General features: G+C 44.7%; 1 protein-coding gene across 1 annotated transcript in view; it reads left to right on the top strand.

Annotated features, from left to right (window-relative positions):
- LOC131258853 (uncharacterized) overlaps positions 1-18453 on the top strand; it is a 43338-nt gene extending 24885 nt beyond the window's left edge. Inside the window, exons 2-10 of the mRNA XM_058260241.1 lie at positions 8-141; positions 3870-4159; positions 7347-7424; positions 7969-8157; positions 14780-14999; positions 15150-15441; positions 15509-15637; positions 15696-16041; positions 17337-18453. Coding sequence (XP_058116224.1) covers positions 8-141; positions 3870-4159; positions 7347-7424; positions 7969-8157; positions 14780-14999; positions 15150-15441; positions 15509-15637; positions 15696-16041; positions 17337-18453 — 2795 coding nt within the window. The remainder of the gene's footprint in view (positions 1-7; positions 142-3869; positions 4160-7346; positions 7425-7968; positions 8158-14779; positions 15000-15149; positions 15442-15508; positions 15638-15695; positions 16042-17336) is intronic.
- Positions 18454-19923: the final 1470 nt, after the last annotated feature.

Here is a 19923-nt window from a genome sequence, read left to right as displayed (position 1 = left end):
ATTTCAGCCTGCAACCGGACGCTGTACGGAGAGGCCGGCCGGACGTACGAGCTCCAGATCCTGAACCCCCGGGCCACGTTTCCTTTCGTGTGCCATCTGAACTTTACCGCCACCGGGGGACTGTACGGCGACATCGTGCAGGTGAGTGAGTGCGTGGGCGATAGCACACAATCGACTCACAATGACATCCGGTGCCGACAGCCAGCACCATCGCGAATGATTGCCGGCGGCATCGTCTTCATAAATTAAATTTTCAACAACCATAATGATAATCAAAAAGCACACCCTGTTCACCGCTCTTGTTGCTTTCACCCCGGCACTAATGGATGGTCATAAATTTTTCCTTTCTTTTTCTCACCCCCTCCATGTGCCGCGTTTTTTTTTCTCCACGATTTCCACGCGGCAAATCGGTCGGTTTTCCTTTCGATGGTTTCAGTTCCGTTCCACGCAGGGCCACGCCATTTTTCTCAGCCTCCTTCTTCGCGGTGGAAAAATGAAATCATGAGGCAAATGTCAGATCGCATGTCTGGCGCACGTTTGGCCATTCGGCGCACACCAACGCACACTTCCTTCGCTTCCCCCCCTGTGCCATCGCGGCGGACAAATGGCGAACGCCAGCGGTTGTTGGTTTGTCGGAAAATTGCCCACCGTTGAGCAAGACGATGATTTTGACTGATGCGCATCGAGGGGGAGGGGCAGGAGGTATGGAATCAGGGAGCCGTACCTGCCCTCCCGAACCCTTAGCGGAATCCCGTCGACAGGAAGCTGAAACTTTCGACGTCCCGGTGTTCGCCGTGACTGAACGAGGGACGCGCTAAAATCAATAACCAAATTGTGAAAGTGAAAAATGTGTTTCCTTCGCAGGCATCCCCTTTTCGGGGAGCGAAGCGGATGGGACCCGCAGGGCATGGAGAGTGAATTTTCATGTTCATCTCTAATTGATAAATAGGGAAACGGAATCTATGCCCATCAACCTGTCTCCCGGTCACACGCGTGTGCGTGTGAAACAAATGGCCTCTAGGCTGGCGAGATTTACATTCTCCATAGTTTTCTTCACCAAGCGTCGGTGCTTCGTAGAAGATCCTTTTATTCTGAGGAAATGCTGAGGACGAAGGATGGTCCGAGGTGGAAAAAAGAACCTTACACGGTGCGCTCGATTTATTTCGATTGATTATTGTTGGCGAAAAAACGTGTGCCCACACTGTGGCACTGGTTACTGGCCATATCGGGAAATATGCCTAGAAGCAACCAATTAAATTACTATGGACCAGCAGCAAGGAAAACACATCCTTCCATTTGTGGGAAATCTATTTTGCGTGTTACCGTCAATCATTGTGGGGAAAAAGGTGGCCGTTGGTTTCGTGTTTCTCATAATGAGAAACCCCGACCAATGCCTATGCCCTTTTAATGGAAGGGCTAGTTTTTATTTCTAGGGCGACGAAAAATGGCAAACCAGCCGAAACAGTCCGCTTTCTTTTCCCTGCGCAATGATTTGGCATCACCGGGTTTCGGGCAAATAATCACTCAAACGGCGAATTGATTTAATGCCGCTAAATTAGATCAACAAATCCATTTCTCGCGCGTGGACCCGGGCGGAGTTTATTTACTTTTAATTCAATTTGTTTCCAATTCTGTTGACTTTTTTCATTCCTGGCGTTTACTTTCTATGCTAATAAGGCGGCCAAGTGGTGGGCATGCAGAAAGAATAAGTTTTTCCCACTCTCGTCACCCCCCCTCCATCCCAAGTGGTCGATCGCCAGCGGGAAAATCGCGAGGTGAGAAATTTGCGTGCAAAAGCACGTGGCAAAAGGGCACTTTCCTCCCTCGGGCCCCCCTGGCGTTCCCGGCCAGCCTCGGCACGCTATACGGTGCATGAAATTGTGTAATTTATTCGCGAAGTCAAACAACGCTAGAAGTACCGACCGGATGCTGGCGGTTCAAGTCGGCCCTTCAAGGGCGCAAAGTAGAAACAACAGCGCGTTTGGCCGCCAGCACTGGTTTTGTCGAGGCGGCGCTAATGGGTCCGGAAAATGTGCCGTGGCATAATTGTGGGCGGCCGAGGCAAATGTTTGTGTTGGCAAAGAAAGTTCCGCCAAGTGTCTCCAAATGTCGAACGGTCGTAACGAATCGAACGGTAATGGACGACAGACGGTCGGATTATTTACCGCTGCTTCGCGAAAATCAACACAATCCCACATGCTAACGTGCTACATTTTCTTCCTCGTGAAGCTTATTTGTTTAGGTGCACAAATAATCAATTAAAAAGAAGTTGGTGTGTTTGTGGAGGAATAAATAATTTATTGGTTGTGTTAGCATGTTTTGATACCTTTCCTTTACTGTAACAAACATTTATTTTCTTCATTGTCGACTTGCTGATGTGAAGAAATTTATATTAATGTCCGGTAAAAGTGAGAAACATTTAAGACTAAAAGAAAATCTTTACGAGTTGCAGAATTATTGCCTTCACAATTTCTTAGGATTCGAAATTTGGTCTATTTTAAGCAATGACAACATACTGTTTTAAAAAGGTCAGCCAAAAAATCAATAGTATAAACTCTGTGTATTGAAAGGTTGAAAAAGGATAACTAAGCATCGCTCACATAAAATCCAGTTCGAAACAATTTCCTCACCGAAGTTGCATCTTTTATTACCTACAAAACCACGCTATTTCGCGCAGACATAGTTTTCTCATGACGCTTTTAGTGCATTTACGTATTTACATCATGAACTTTAATCCTTCAATAGCTCCCATCGCGGTCCCGGTATATTGGCAAGTCCAAGAAAAAACCGAGCACTCGCGTAGTACCAGTACAATGAAAACCTACCCACTGATGAAGTTCTTTTGGGCCGGAATTCTTTATGATGCTTTCAACAACGGTTTTACCTTCCGCCAAATCCTATCAGCAGACTTGGGCGTAAAAAAACTGAAGAACCTCCTCTGCACGGTCGGCATAAACTGCGCGAACACAACTTCTCGTTCACGGGGTAACTGAGCGCGCCTAAGCCGTGGGGTTCTGGAGCCGGGCGGAACGTGGCGCTTAAGTGCAGTAATATGAAAGTTTTTTAATCACGACCGCCAGTAAGACCGGTAATGGTGGTGGTGGTGGTGGTGATGGTGATGGTGCTGGTTCCGGAATGTCTCATTGGCGGGATTAGTCTCAAACATTAGGGTGCAACTTCCTATTCGAACCGGGCGTATTCTTAGGCTTGAGTGACCAGACTGTGTATTGAAATAAAAGTTTGCAAGAAAAAAGCCTGTTAAAATTTATTTTAATTTTTACTGTATCTTATGGATGTTAAATTTAATATTCCCCTTATCAAACTCAATCTCATTTTTAAGGAACTCCGGCAGGCAAAACTTGCAAAACGGAGGATTTATCCGGTATAAATTTTCCACGCATTCCAGAAAAGGTCCCTAATCTTATTGATACGGATTTATTACCCATCCGCGTGGGAGAGTTGGAATCTGTTAAAAGCCTTTCCCAAACAAACCTACCGATATCTACTTATCGCTAGAACGTGAAAAAGAAAGCAAGGAGGAGAATTTTTTTTCCCGATTCCAACCCGACGATCACAGCGAGAAACTTAATCACAGCGGGTAAAAACTTTTACATAAAGTCCTTTCCGCTCCTACCCTCCGACGTAGCTGTATTTCATTCGCTGTCAACTCCCATTGGAGGTCATCCACCGTGGTGGAGAATTAAATTTCTTGCGTATTTTCTTCCTTTTTAATACACCGAACCTACCGGGCATTGTAGCGATGGGGTTGCAGTTTTGTAAGCGGAAGAATCGGGCCGATTTCTTTAAGTGCTTTCACATTAATCCAACGCAAATAAACCAATTCTCGGTTTTTCCGTCTTGCTTTCCAGCTCAATCTCGCAAAGTTCAGCGTCGGCAAGTTTGTGGAGAACTTCCACGACCTCAAGCAGCACGGCGAGTGCACGGAAGGGTTCATGACCATCAGCGAGCAGGGTTTGCCGCACCTCGACGGGAAATGGTGTGGCACCGCGTCCGGCTACACGATATACTACAGCGAAACCCGGTCGGTCAATGTGACGCTGCGGCTGGATAGGTTGCCGCAGGCGAGTAGCGGCATCTCGAACGGGTTCGAGTTCCGGCTGATCTACAAGTTCCTGCGGCAGAGCGACGCTAAGTTGCGGTAGGTATTTCACATCTAGTCGAGGGGAATTTTATCCAGAAAATGTTGTTTCACGAAATCACATCATGTTTACATCAGTAGCGATATTTCCTGAATGGATAGCACATACCAACGATTTAAGTTACATTCATGTTAATGTTCAATGATTTTTTGTTATAAAGTGTTTCGATGTTTTTAACATTTTACTTGAATTTTCTATGTCTAGCTTTTTAAAGACTTTGAATGCTGTTAATATCTAAGCCAGTGATGTCAAACTCGTTTGACCTCGCGGGCCGCATTTCCTCCCAACATAGTTTCGCGGGCCGCATATCCTTCCAAAATAGGTTCGCGGGCCAAAACGTATAATTGATTGGATTGATGAAAATATATTCTTATCAGTGTGGTTTTATCTTAACAGTCAATCATGTTTTACACTTTCACATTTTTTTTGTATTATATTGCTTCTTATAAAATTTGCCATTTCCAGTAAAAGTAGGTTTCTTGATCAATCGTTTTCCAAATTTAAACGAATTCAAATCAAGTTTATTTAAATATATGGTATAATTCAACACTGTTGTGCATTTTGCTAAAGATTTTAGAAAAGTAAAGGTGTATTATTATTATACGCAACTTATTGCTCCACATCTGTTATTTTATTTAGAATGCTCTCCTAGGTCACTATGTTTTTTTCTATGAACACTATACACTCACTTATCTACAAAAATATGTGTAAAACCTTTGCTCTTGTCAACTGCTATATATCGGCGTGATGTGAATCAATGTTGTATATCACATTCTTATAATAATTGTTTAAATTGCTATTCGTTCAGTTATCTTGCAATTCACAGTTCGTGAAGCCATTCACAAAAAATATTTTGTTATTCAAACGAAAGTCAATACTCAAGGATCCAAACTTTCGATGTATTGTTTCAAAGAAGTGGCGGGCCGCATCCAATGTTCTTGCGGGCCGCATGTTTGACATCCCTGATCTAAGCCCTTTTCTTAAATTGTCCGCACTTTAATCTTAAACTTTTTGGAATTGCTGTTATGGACTCTCGGGTTTCATATCATAGGCATGGATCATAATCATAGGCATGCATCATTCAATCATAGGCATGGATGTTAATTACTTAAACTGTTTCGTCAAATAACCAATCATGTTAACGTTAATACTGATTTGATTTGTGATTTGAAAAAAGAAAATACATTATTTGAGTTTCGACCAAGATCAGGAAAAAAAGAGGTCGCAGCATACCATATAACGAGCCAGAAATCGCCCGCTAGGCAGCTCAAAATATCGTTCTAAAAGCGTCCCATTTTTTTGAATGTGCGTGGAAATATTTTTGTCAATTGGTTTGAATTTTGTTTACTTTTTACGAGCAGCCAGGAAACTCAGGTTAAACTGAGAAATTTGGTATGTTTCATCAACCGAGTAAGCAATTGATTCGTTATATGTTCTGGAAGAAGACTGTGCGTGAGGAAGATCATCATACTTAATTTCGCCAATCATGGCGACCAACAGGATTCATATCCCATGAACAGTTTCTATTCACGAAACCATGGACACTGTGATCCAGAATTTCCAATTGCCTATTTCATTTCATACATTTTTGTGAAGATTTTCCACAAACTGGATGTATGTTTGTAAACACTTTTCAAACTAACTGTCTCAGCAATGGCGGAGCATAAAATATCTTTGATCCAACCTGTTTTTCAATCAATCTAGGTATATACTTTTGAATCGTGATTTTCTTTAACATTGCACAGCTGATTATTGAGTCGATCAACAAGAGGACGCGGGAAAAATGATTGGCAGTGGTTCTTTTCAGAGATGTAACATCATCTTCAAGTTTCCAGCTGTTAAGAAAACAATATTTACCTGCACAATGTAACCGAAACAGTAATGTTATAAATGCTTTTTCAAACGGTTTGAGAAAAATTAGAAATGAAACTAATTAGTTTTTTGAGGTATTTAATTCTATTTTTTACACGTTTGAGTAATCGTTTAATTATGTACATAAAACAAGGTTGCTACATTTTGTTCGCAAAAGTGATATTGCACAAAACATGTTTATCGTGCAGAGAATGATAATATTTCAACAAGCGCAATTTCTTTCCATTGCCCATACATCAATTGATGGAACAGTGATTGTTCAAACCACATTTAAAACCAACCATAAAGACCAGGCGCATGCTCAAGCAAACATAACAAAATTTCGACATTCTTTTATTTTAACTGCAACGTTTGATGCTGGATTTGTGCACGGTTGGTGTTTTATTTTTATGCTCAGTATGTTTGCGTAAATACAAATCAGCCAATCGTCGGTCCGAAGCGTAAATCTTTACCGCCTACAAAAGTGCTGGCAATGGTTCGGATATTACATCGGGGCATTCCACTCCGTGAGCGGTAGCGTTTTATTTGGCCAAAGTTAGACCACCCACCGAATAGAGCCACAAGCGGCATGGGACAGGAGTGGGGAAGGAAAATTGAAAATTCCATTAAGTAATAAACTATAAAAGTTGTTTTTTACGAGCCTCCATATGCATTCCGCCGTCAATGTTGCTTCCGCGGGGTGATAAAAGGGAGGATCGTATAAAAATTGGCGCACACCAAAACGCACAAACACAGCCACAGTACGAAGGAGTTAAGCCGTTCGCGTGAAGCTTCCAGCACATTCGCCAAAAATAGCCCGAGCGTTCTCCCTAGTGGTGGAACTAGTAGTTCTATTGGTGTGCGAACCGATGATGGCAGCATTAAATCTAGGTTATTGCATTTTACACATTTCTTTCCAATGCGGTGACCGGATTTGAAAGCTTCCATGTTCCGCACCCAGTTTCGCACATTCGTTCGAAGGCTTTCGCTGGCTTCCGCGTCGGTGATTGGAGTTGAAATCCCTGGTCGGCGTACAATAGGAAGCGGATGGGCGGCTGGTATCGGAAACGCCCACCGATCGTTTCGATTCCGTTTTCGAGCGAGTGCTGAAGAGCAGCCAAGGTTTAGTCTGTCCGTGCTGGTCACATACCACCAGCACCCCAGGAGTAAATATAAACGAAAAGCTTGTATTTATTGGCAGGGAATAATATGTTGAGTTAATCCTACATTTTTCTTATCGTTCGTCCGTCGCTAGCTTTCCGGGATCAATTTAGTATTTTTTTCACCCTGCCCGCGTACTAACATCCTCTGACATCCTTTACCATTCGATTCCAGGAACGACAACCGGATATGGAACGGTGACCTGGTGCCCGCCAGCTACTGCAATCGGAACTTTTACGACTGCGACAAAAGGTAACTGTTCGGGACTTCCATCCGTTCTCTCGCACGTCCTTTCAGGTGTTGGAACCGGCCAGCTAGGTGTTTGGGTGTTTGACGAACGCAGCATCCCCCCCCCCTCCCCGGCGGCAACAGGAAATGGTAAACATTTTCGTGCGGGGTTTTTAGGTACGCTGCCCCACGGGGATGCCAACGGAGAACCGTTCGCGAGCAGAAAAAGCACTCGGAACCGACCGATAGGTGGTCCGGTCCGCCGGCCAACGGTGTGTCTGTGACCCACACTTAATCCCGCATTTTCAACGAAAGGACGTTCCCGGATGGTGGACCAAGCGAGCGTTGTTAACCTCCGCGTACGGGGACGGTGGATTATAAATTAGCCAATCTAACGGTCACCGGCAGCGACCGTGTGTGATACCGCTTTGCCGTGCTCCACGTGTGTGGGAAAATTCGGTGTTTGTGCTGCGGCTTTCCGCCCACCCCACCGGACAAGAAAATAAAATGGATGCCCTGCAGCACGCACGCTCATCCGTTCCGTTTCGTTCCCTTTCTCTACTTTCAGGACCTGCCGAATACGATCGCCGAACTATCCCGGCATTTATCCACGCAATTTAACATGTAAATATTATATTAATCATCGGGCGCCTCCGAGCGGTCTGCACGCGATGATCGTCCTCCGGCAGCCGGACGGGCATAAATTAAACATGAAGGAGCAGGCGGCGCACCACGAGGCGAGCAACCGGATTTTAAGGTAATTCATTATTGACGAGCCAAATCCAGCGTAAAACCCCGACCGTCGGGGACATTGATGTGCGTTTTTCGATGGCGTCCGCGATGGCCGTCCGGTTTCGGTGTTCGTTAGCGTTGGCGGGATGTACCCGAGGTCTTCTGGTAAGGACATGCCGTTCTTGTTATTTTTTACCCCGAAAACGTTCGCTCAGCTGAGTTCTTCTAATTTGTATTTTCGAACAGCGAACCCCCGGGCGGGATACTAAATCACACCAACTTTCGAGAACCGGGGTACTGGGGGAGGAGCTTCCGGAAAATGGATGACGAGCTTTGGATGCTTGGAAAATTTGCGTTTTCCCTTTGGGAGTTTGCCACCGTAGAGGAATAGATATTTTTTGGTACGATGCTTTGCGAACGCAATTTTACCAACACCTTCACACGCACCGGTGGTGTTTTTTTTCTCCACAGGTGCCAATGCAGGTGTTAAATGAACCGCACGGTTGCCCGGTTGATGAATGGAAAGCTTTTAAGAGCGTATCCGTTGCGTCTCTAGGGTTGAACTGTTTGGTCAAAAACCCTGTTTCGCCGGCGCGGAATGTGTAATATTTAAATGAGCGATTGTCGCACTTTCTGGCATGTTCAATGAGCGGGAATACAGGCATGCTGTTGGGGAAATGTTGCAACTCTAAAATTCACACGCGCTTTTAGGTCATCAGCAAAAGGATTGGGGAGTTTGGGAAACCGATTAGATAAAATTAAATAAGATTAGTCTTCGCAATAAACTTTTAAAACCGTTTTGAAGAGATTGTGTTTAAAATAGAATAATGTAAATGTTTCAAATGCTATTTAATAACGCTTCAAAATATTAAAAACTGCTAAGTTCAAATTTATAATACCTAAGGTCAACTTTTCAGATCTAGCTAGATCTGCTAAATCTAGAAGCTAGAAGCTTAATTTTTATTTGAAACACTCGCAAAATACTTTGAAAAGTCGTACCTAGAAGATAAAATACTAGTTTTGAGAAAATAATGTAATCAAAAATAAATTGAAACAGTTTAAGAACTTGGAGTTTATCGACGTTATAAGTTAAATTAATATTTCGTAAGGAGCAAGAACTTCAAAAATTGCCCAAAATAATTAATATAGATTAAATATTCTTCACTTGTACTAAACTCGTGCTTTTTTCGTAACGATGAAATTTTACAAAATTATTTTGAGCAGAATCGTAAATATCGGTTGTTGAAAGTGAGTTAATCTACCATTAATTGCACGCCACATCAAAGTAAATTCGAATGCGCAGCAGTGGAATGGCGATAAAGAGGTGTCTCTTTAAATTTGTATATGTTGTCCACCGCAATGAAACGATGTAAATTTCAGTTCCTTTGTTGCCATTGTTTTTTCCTCAACTCCCCGAACTAATGAGCTGCCAGGATGCTGCGGATGAACTGGCGTCTGGTGGATTGTTTTGATTATGTTAACTGGCCACAGGATACATAAATTAACATGGCATGCCTCATTCGTCAGCGTTACCAACTTCCATTCGGTTGCTTTCAGTCGTACGCAAACGCGAGAGGTAACATTTTTGATCCCGTTGAACAGTTTTCACTGTTCAAGGTTTTTGTGGTGTAAATTGTGTTTTAAATAAGCTTTCGGCATGATGTACATGGGAGTTACATTTTTTTACATTTTCCATGGGTTTATATCATTTGATTGTGGTATACATTCATTCATTTTGTTTTTAATTCTCGTTCAATGGATGCTATAACAGTTTGAGAACAACAAGGAAGCGCTTGTGAAAAACATGTTGCAGAATGATTGAATATGAATTCCTGCTATTTGTTTATTCGTTTCCAACGTACGGAAAACTCATTCGGCATATTTCAGTGCATTTCCATAACTGTGCACTCATAAATGTTTTATTGAAATTCCGCAGAAAGCAAGGTTTGATGCTGTGCGTAACCACGTGAGACAACTGACATTTTCCGGACACCATCAAGTGCTGTTGTGATATGCAATCGGCTTTCAAAGTAAACCAGCTCATATCGGATGATGCAGGAGAGCTGCTGGGTGGTTTTGCCCGAGGTCGGCCTTTCAGGTTGGAAGCAGCGTGAGCCATCTGAAGGTTTCAGTTCTGTAAATGGAAATTGATTGGAGCACACGGTGGAATCTCGGTACCGGAAGCGTAAGGATGCGGTCGTCAAAGCTGATCCGTTTGTCGTTCCAGTGGCGGTGTAGAGGGATGTATTTAATTTCGCTGACCCCATTTTCGGGGAAGAGACATGGCCCGTGCCGGGTGCGGTCAGCGAGTGGCGATGAAAATGTTTAATTTTGAACATTTCCACCACGAGCGCACCGTTACCGTTGTTGACTGGGGTGACTCTGCGTGCTCGGACGCCTGGGGACGCCAGCCCTTCAGTCCACGTGTGCCGTAGCCACACTGTGTCGCACCGGTCGAATGTGGTCGCCAGTCGGCCAGAGTGGTGTGCTTCAAATGTGCTCAACCTCAAAACCCGCAATGTAATTAAATATGACCATCTCCGTGGAAAAACCCCCGAACCATATCCGTTGTTTGATGGTTCGTTCGGCACTCGAGTTGTGAGGGTGGGGGGAGGGAGATTTGTTTTTTTGTCTGGTACGATTTTAAATTGCAACATATTGCAGTTTACAATCTCGACAGTTTGTTTTTCTGCGGCATCGTACATCATGCACAACACTTGTCCAAACGGATAAAGGAATTCCCTTCGGGGTTGTAGGAACCCATTTTATTAAATCCAACTACACACCTTAAACAACATGAGAATGTGTGTGCAACAGTTTTATTATTGCATGATTTTATAACAAACAAACGATTTCTTTGATGTTTTGTTAAAAAAACTGGTTCTTACTGGAAAAACTGAATAAGTTCAATCCAGTTGAGAAGATAATATGCATTCGCCAACCAGTAAGGAATGTTGAGGATTTATTTTGCATATTTTATCCTGCAAGTAAAAGCCCTACAAAAGCCAAATGGAACCTGTGTTACCCCTGAATGCGTTATTGTATTTTCAAAGTAAAGCCTCTCGAACCTCCCGCTCTAAAGAAACAATTTGTTGTTTGCTATTGTGAACCGTTTCCATGTGCACAAGTTCCAATAATGCTTTATGGTTATCCTCTTATCTTCCGCTCTCACCGCCTCGCGGTCGGATTTTCCTCTGAACTGCAAGACAACTTTATTTTACCCCCTTCCCAGGGGGCACTATTTCACAGCCCCGCCGCCCGTCCCCTGCCATTCGTATGGGGGTACAAAGTTAATGCTTAACTTTACTATCCATTTGGACGAGCACAAAATTTACAGCTTTCCATTTCGGTGCGAGCCGTGAGCGCACCTGGGAAAGCGTTCCGGCTTGCCATTTTCCGGAGCCCAGGCATTCCGAGTGAAACAGAGGAGTGCGGTGGTCAGTGCAACACACGAGCCTGCACTGTGGGCAGATATGAGTGTGCTTGCAGGACATTTCGTGGTTGGTTGTTAACATAGTATTAAAATTTTGTTTTACATGCGAAGTTTTACGTGCAAAACTTTTTTCAATCCCCTTCAAATTATTCAAATGTTTGTATTATTTTGTGATGTACCTTTTTATCGGTTTCTTTTGTACTTCTTATACCACTTCATTTATTTATTTTTTCATCATGCTGTTCATTGTTTCATCAACTCGCCACCTAAACCATTTTATCGAATGATGAATCAACGTTCGACATTCATGCGGTGTTCCAGCATGGCGAGGGTAAGAAAAGGGATCACGGAAATTTATCTGACTGCAACCAAGATAGAGTTGCCTCACTCCGCTGCTTCTCCCTCCCGGGAACACTGTTGCATGAACCCAAGACATCCTCGGAATGGTGGACGAACCAAGCCGAGCCTAGCCGTGAGCAATTTTCAATGCAAAACTTGTAAATTATTATTTCAAATTATTATTGCCGACCGCACCTCGTCCCCTCCCTGGCTTGTCCACCTCCCCCTACACCGTTCTGGGTGCCGTTGGGGTGATAGGTCGGTTGGCTTTAAAATATTCTCAACCCTCCCATTACCGAGCCCGACGCTCGCGTCGACGAGGATTGGAAAATGTTTAACGGACAATAGAACGGATGCACGGCTGCAACTTGCGAAGGCGTTTGGGGGTGTTTCGTTCTCTAGAAAGACGCCTGGTGGAGCGATTTAGTTTCGAGCTAGTTTAACAGGAAAGAAGATTCAAACTTTAGCCGGCCCCGAGTCCGGGATGCCTTAGTCCGGGAAAGGTAACGGAAAACTTACCCCTTTCCGGATCGGTCCGAGCCGTACTGAAAGTCATTGGAGTTGGAGGCTTTAGGAAACCTTCGCTTACCCGGGGATGGCCACGAACGGGTGATGATGGTTGTGGTTTATAAAGGTATGGTGAGAAAGATGAAAAAAATGCGGAAAAAGAGGAAAATAGTTAAAGTACTCGAAGTCGAGGGAAACTTGAGACGAAGACAGTAAGGCCGGGGACGAGCGGATGGAGCATAGAAAAAGTTAAGGATTTATGGAAAACCTGTTGGGTAAAGGATTTGAGGTAAATTTCGAAACAGATTCCGTGCCGAGAAAGTTCGTTCCTTTTCGGCACCCCTGCGCACACACACACACACACACATACAGTTGAAACGAATGGGAAATTCTCAACCAAGACCCTTTCGACGGGGATGGTACGGCACACAAGAATGGGTCAGCGGTTTCGGAAAGGGGCGAAAAACTTTGCCCAACCGACTCGCAAACGACCATGGCAAACCGAAAGGAGGAGCACCTCGTGTGGTCCTTACGTTTGATTGCTTTCGTTGAGGGGAGAACCCACGGTGTGCGAGTGAGAGGGAAAACAGTGGAGCGGCACTAACGGGGCCGGGAGGTAGGGTGTGATAATTTGATTGGAAAATCAATTGGGCGATATTGCTGCGCGTTGAGTTAGTTTTCGCTGCACGAAAGGATTTCCCGTTCGATACGTTTTGTGATGAAGAATTTAAAAGGGAGGATTCGCGTGGATAAAGCGGAGTGCCGGAACGCGTTCCAGATTGTATTCCCAAGAAGCCATGATGATCCGATGGGCGGCCAACACATTGAAATTAACGACCGCACCTTCGGTATAGACGTCTGTTGTAACTGTTTCGATGTTTATGATCAGTTTCTTATAAAAGTGGTAAACCTATTTTTGTGATGTATCTATACCTTAAAATAATATTTGAAAGGCTTGAATTAAAATTATCAATTTGGTGAGCTTTTCATTACCAAGAAAATTACCAAGAAAGAAAGGAATACCAACTATGAATGTTATTGCATTCCCAACTTATAATTTTACATTGAGAGCAATGTTTGATACGGAATTTCATTTGAACTTTTGTAGTAAAGCCTTTTTTTGGATGCCATTAAAAAACTTTATTAACTTTTTGTGTACTCAAGTTTTTGAAACTATAAAAATTGTTTGTGATGACCTCGAGAACTGTACAGGAGCAATTTTAAGTACATGATTTAGGATCAATCTCAGTATTTTGTTGATTTGATTTATATAAACTTCCATAACTTATGGATGCAAGCGAGAATGACTGATACTGTTGAGATTTTAGGTAATTAAAGATTGAATGGGAAAATAACTTCCATAGCTATAACTATGAACATTTTAGCGGCAATGAATTGAATCAAAATTTTGCATAGTTTGCACAAATTATGCCCAGCTGGCAACGGAAATTGGCTATACTAGATACAACCATTAATACAGAACTTAAGCTAGCCTCTGAAGCATCCGATTTTGTCGAACGATATTTTATGGATTTGACAATATTACTGTCCACCAAACGGGGTTTTACAAACCCAAAATTGAAGCTTTTATCAAGAAAAAATGATCAAGTTCATCTAAAATTTTAAAATTTTATAATAGAAATTCATCATTCTTAGAATTTAAATTGAGTAAAAATGTTTGTTTAGTGAATTATTATTATTCAAAAAAGTGTAATATTTTTAAAGTGAAATAAAAGTGTAAAGAGTTCTAATGATTTTTATTCAATTTTATTTACTGTTCGGGAAATCGTACTACGTATAAACATTCAAAGTACATTTTTCACAAAATGAACAATTTGTACTGAATTCAATCTTTAAATGTGTTATAAATTAAATGAGTCATAAATTGAAAACAAGGTGTAAACGACCCAAACATATTTTAGTGGCCAATATTGCTCTTCAATAATCGCCAAACCACCCGGAGGTGTTGAAAAAGTGCTCACCATTTAGCATAAAACCGTGCGTGCGCTTGATTGACCGCGGGCCCGGTTTCAATGCAGTTATATTCACACTTCTTCTGTAGGTGAGTCCATCATTAGAGGGTAGGGCAGCCTGCCGAAGGTGTACAATAAAGGGGTACAATAAGTGGACCATAAATGGGAACGGGTTGCGTGACGAACGTTTTATTTGATTTAGCCACCGGTCAATAAACAAATTAGATGACTTAAGCTTTCTGCCCTTGTGCTCCTGGCGATTATTTGAATCGGGTTTGTTTCTTCGCACCGTTGGTTGCAGAAGATAATTATACCTAAAATTATTATTTTTGGATTTGGTTGATTGAAGGTTTTCATTGGTATGTGCACAATCGAATCATTTTTCCATTCGCCAGGAGTTGGGAGCAGTGCGATCAGGCGCAGGACTTTCTCAGCATCTACGACGGAGCGGCACCGGAAGCACCAGCTATCGGGCGAATCTGTGGTGGTGATGCCCTACCCGATATCGTCTCGAGCGGACCGGAGATGCGTGTCGAGTTTCACACCTCCCCATTTGACGTTCCGTTCCATCCCAATCCGGTCACCTTTTTGCCTGGCTTCGAGCTGGAAGTACATGTAAGTGTTTAACCGTTATACGCTATTAGAACCTTTTAGAATAATGCATTGACGATAATAGTGACAGGATTCTGGAAGTCCTGGAAGTCTTTAGTACAGGGTTCAGTATCCGTGCAATTCAGATCGCTAACATCCTCGTTTTATTACCAGGTGCTTTACGTCAACTCCAACTCCCAGTCGTACATCCGGCAGCCGGGACGGTGCGAGTTCATCATCAGCGCCTTCGAGAGCCAGACGGGCGAGCTGGAGAGTCCGCAGCACACGCTGCCGCCGGAGAGTTCCTGCCTGTACCACTTCCAAGGCCGGCGGCACGAGACGGTATGGGTGTCGTTCATCAAGTACCACTCGGCCATCGATCCGACCGGGTTCGAGTCGCAGGCGGAGTGCGTCACGCAGTTGCGCATCTGGGACGGCCGATGGTCGGTGACGTCGCGCCCGTACGGTAAGTGGAAAGTTACCGGAGCTCGCACGTGAGCGTTCTGTTTGAGGACGTGGGTATTTACTTGTAGTATTCCTAGGCGCCCCACCGGAGTACCAGCGGAACGCGAGCCTGATCGAGCAGATCTGCCGTGAGGAGGTGCCGAGGTTGTGCTCCCGATCGCTGGTGGCCAAGGGAAGCCGACCCTGCTCGACACAAGGTAAGACACCGTGCGACCCACAACCGACAGCTATTGCACCTTTCTCTTCGCCTTCCAGAGAGCTACCTTTCGACGGGATCGGACCTGACGATCGAGTACCGGCCTAGCCCGATCGGAACAGCCCGACTATACGGTCCGGCATCGGCGTTCAAACTGCGCTACGAGTTCGTGGACAACTCGCTCGGTGGTGCTCCACTGGAACCGCTAGTGGCGCCCTCGGCTATGCCTGAACCGGCCGCGTTAGTCCAGTTTCATCCCAAGTCTTGCGATCGCGTATTCCGTTCATCGTCGGCATCGCGCGGCATCTTTCGGTCGCCCTCGAACGTGTTCATGTATGGTCGCGGCGGTTCGCCCAACATTTCCTGCATCATCCGGTTTGAGGCGAGTGCAGGTGAAAGTGTGAGGTGAGTAAGGATCTTAGCAGCATTACAACACTTAGAATAATACGATTTTCAATACTTTGCACAAACCTTTACTGCAAAGTGCTGTTTATATTTGCTATTAAAATTCCATTAATTAGATATGGGTGGACCTGTATAGACAAATTATAGAAAATGTAACAAAATGCCAACACAATTTGAAGACAAACTTGAAGAAATAATGCATTGGCTGTTTTGCTGAAAGTTCATTATTGTTTTGCTATTTTTGGTTCGAATCAGTGCTATAGATTTCGTGTGATCAACTCTCAAGTTTAATAATTTATGTCCGACCGTCCCGCAATTACAAAAATTATAGCCACATTTTTTCTACCGTTGTTGAGGTATGCCACAATTACACTTTCTTCATGTTGGATGAAATACAAATTATGATTATACCCCAAGCAAGATTTGTAGCGGAAGTTGTTGAAATTATACCACATGATGTGTGTTTATTTATTTAATTTTTTTTCCTCAATATTAAAATATAGGTGCTCAGGACGGGTAAAGAAAGTATGAGGATGTCAACAAAAACATTTTTTTTAAATCATCTTTTGCAAAATTAGCTACTTTTCAGACAAGTTTTTCGCAAATACGTTCACTAATTTTGCCTTATGCCATAAGGAGAAACGCTTGTGTTGTAGCGGAAAGGGTAGAGGAAGTTAGGGCTTAAGGATTGACCACTAAGAACTTGGTCGATCGATTTAGTGACCACAAATAGTGCAGAATTGATACTGACCTATATTGCATTTTTGCGGGTAGTATGGGAACCTTTTCTTTCCCCTTCCCCTAGACCAATGAAATTTTAGTCCAGGTTATGTCCCTATGTTGGTAGTGTTTGTACCTAATTGTATGACAATCCGTTCCATAGTAATTGTGTAACAATTTTTTTTTGTCAGTTTTAACGAGTTTGTGTTGGGGAGGGGTATCAACAAACTAATTTCAAAACCTCAGCCTCGGAAAATTAACCACCTTCCAGCGAAGTTTGTTCCAAATCCGTTCTTACGTCGACTTTTACATAGATAGATAGAAGAAGAATATTGTAAAATACGGCGCGCACCGTGTAAATAGAAATAAAAAAAAGTAGAAGAAAAAAAATGTACGGACTCTTTCATGTCATCAAATTTAAGCCTTTTTCGAAAACTGAAATACTGATGGCATAGAAAAGAAGTTTAGGTATAATATTTAGGTTACACTTTCCATAAGTACAATTCACTTGTGTTCTCACCCCGTTCGGATAAGATTTGAAAGCTGACCAAGTTTGTTTTTCTTTTGCGTTTCAGGTTGACGATAACTCGCGCCCGCTTCGGAGGTCGCTCCTGTCAGAACATGCAGAACCGTTCCGGCCGGTGGCACTGCAACCATCACGGTGGCCCCGTGTCGGACCTGCGCATCAGTGAGGTACCGTGGACGGACGTGCCACCGCTGCCCCGGGATTGCCTCTGCTCGGACGTGTCCGGTTCGATTACGCTGGCACCACTTGCGGCCAGCATCGTCGAGGTCAAGTTCACCACGCTGCAGATGGAGGTGGATCAGGATTTCCGAGACTTTTACTTCGAAGGCCGGTACGAGTTCGCCCGCGACGGCTGCGAAACGGACTGGACCGAGCGGCGCCTCCGGGGGCGCAGTGGAGACGCCTACCTGAAGCCGACACCGTGCCCAGCCCTCATCCAACCGTGGCTGCTCGAACCGGACACCGACAGCAGCTATCTGGTGCTGAAGCTGAAGGGCTTCTGGATGCCACCGTTGCTCCAGTCCGCACCACCCTGCCCGACCGACGCCCGCATCACCGTCTACTCGACGAACAATCCGCGGGGTTCGCGGGACCTCTGCCCTTCCGGCCCGGACGTGGTTGCCTTCTCCGACGGCTGGGACCGTGCGTACGAGTTCAGTGCGACCGAGCTCTCGCGCAGCCTGATCGTCGAGTTCAAGAGCCCCCGACGGCCGTCGCTCGAGATGTTCGAGTACAAGTTCTCCTGGATGGAGATCTTCCCGGCGCACGACTGCCCGCACCGCTGCCAGGAGCTGCAGGCGTGCATCCCGGCCGAACTGTGGTGCGACGGTCGGGCCCACTGTCCCTCGGGGCAGGACGAAAGTCCGGCCGAGTGCGACCTCCGGCTTCCGCTGTCTCCGCTGCACGTCGGACTGGCCGCCGCTACCCTTACGCTGGTGCTGTCGTTAGCCGCCGGCCTGACGGCCTGTGCCCGTCGCAAGCGCGTCGAGAAGAAGCACCTCCAGTCGGCTGGCAGCGGACGCCACCTGGCCGATGCCGCGAGCCGGGCGGGCTACGGCGGGCACCATCACCATCCGGCTGGGTACCCGCACGCCAACCATCACCTCTCGTCGAGCCACGCCCTGACGCCGCTGTACCTCGACCCGGCGAAGGACAGCTTCTGTTGACAGGAGCTGGAGACTTCGGTGTAGCCCATACCGAAGTCGTCGCAGGATTTCTACTACTTCGCGTTCAATGCCGCCGGCACCAGTGGCCGCTGATTGCGCTACGGCCGAACATCGAAGCACACGAACCCTGCACACCGACGGCGCACAAAGGGGACGACGTGGGTGAGCCGAATCATCCAGTGATACAGCGTACCGGACATACTAATCTATGTAGCATGATGTGTAACGCAACCGTTCGACTCGTTCCGGTCGGAACGTGAGAGGAATTGTTTTTACCAATAGATGACTATATGAAAGCTCCTACGAGGGACGCACGCAAAGGGGTAGCCAACCGATACCGCCAAGGGGTTGATTTTAATTAAGACAATCAGTTACTGCTGCCTGGAACGGGTGGGGGTTTGTGACGACGGAGGGCACAAACCGGTCGCAAATACCAGTTTGCGTTTGTGCGTGATTGCGGAAAGATAGAGCGCACCGCGAGAAAAATGGGTAATCCAGGAAGCGGCCCCTGCGATTATCTCTTCCTGCGGTGGTTCGACAGGTGACTGATAAGAAAAATACATCGTACTCACAACATCGAAACGAGGAGAGACGGCCGTTGGGCGGCTTCGGTTGCATTCCAGGGGAGAATTTGAATGTTTGTAAATTTGCAAAATTACTAGTAACTAAAATGGTTGTGATGGCCAGCGTACGGAATGCGGGATTGAGTGTTGATGTTTATTTCACTGAAACGGTAGAATTGAAGCAATTTTCAACACTTGTATTGTTTTCGCAAATTCAAAAGAGTTAAGATAAAGTTCTTTCTTCAGTTTTGCAAAAGTTACCAAACGGTTTACGTTTAAATATCCTTTTTTATCCACCGTCTCACATGCCACGGTCGTGGGCGAGCGCAATGGTCAACGCATTTTAAAGTGAAGTTTACGCGTAGGGTAACAAATGATCCTAGAAATCATGTTTTAGGACCTTAGGCACTGTAAATAGAACAAAAAATATATTTAAAAAAAATTGTTTTACGTAGGGTCGCACCGACCTGGCTTGGACCCCGCCGTTGGCGTAAATATTTCACCGCTTCACGAGCCCCGCAAAAACAAATCCCGGAACTGAGGACGATGCCAATCCTTTCGGTGACGATTTACTTTACGAGACTTTACATTAAACGATCAGTACAATCAGGGGTGAATTAAAAGGGCGGTAGCTATTTTACGTTTTCTTTTGTCATCCGATTGAAAACCCTGTACAGAGTGTAAGCGAATGATTCGTATTCCGTTTCCCTTTTCGGACCGAGTGAGGGTGGACGAAGGCGATTATAAATTTCACATATAACTATAGACATGAAAAACAATTCACAGCAAAACTGAAGAAAACCCCTCTCTCAAATCGTCAAATGATAATGTGATTCTCAGTAGTTAAGTGACACAAGCAAGGTAAATTTAAAAAAATAAATAATAAATGAACTAAACAAAAACACAC

Source organism: Anopheles coustani, chromosome 3 (assembly GCF_943734705.1).
Source record: "Anopheles coustani chromosome 3, idAnoCousDA_361_x.2, whole genome shotgun sequence".
NCBI classification, from domain to species: Eukaryota; Metazoa; Arthropoda; class Insecta; order Diptera; family Culicidae; genus Anopheles; species Anopheles coustani.
This window is presented reverse-complemented; position numbering and strand designations above follow the sequence as displayed.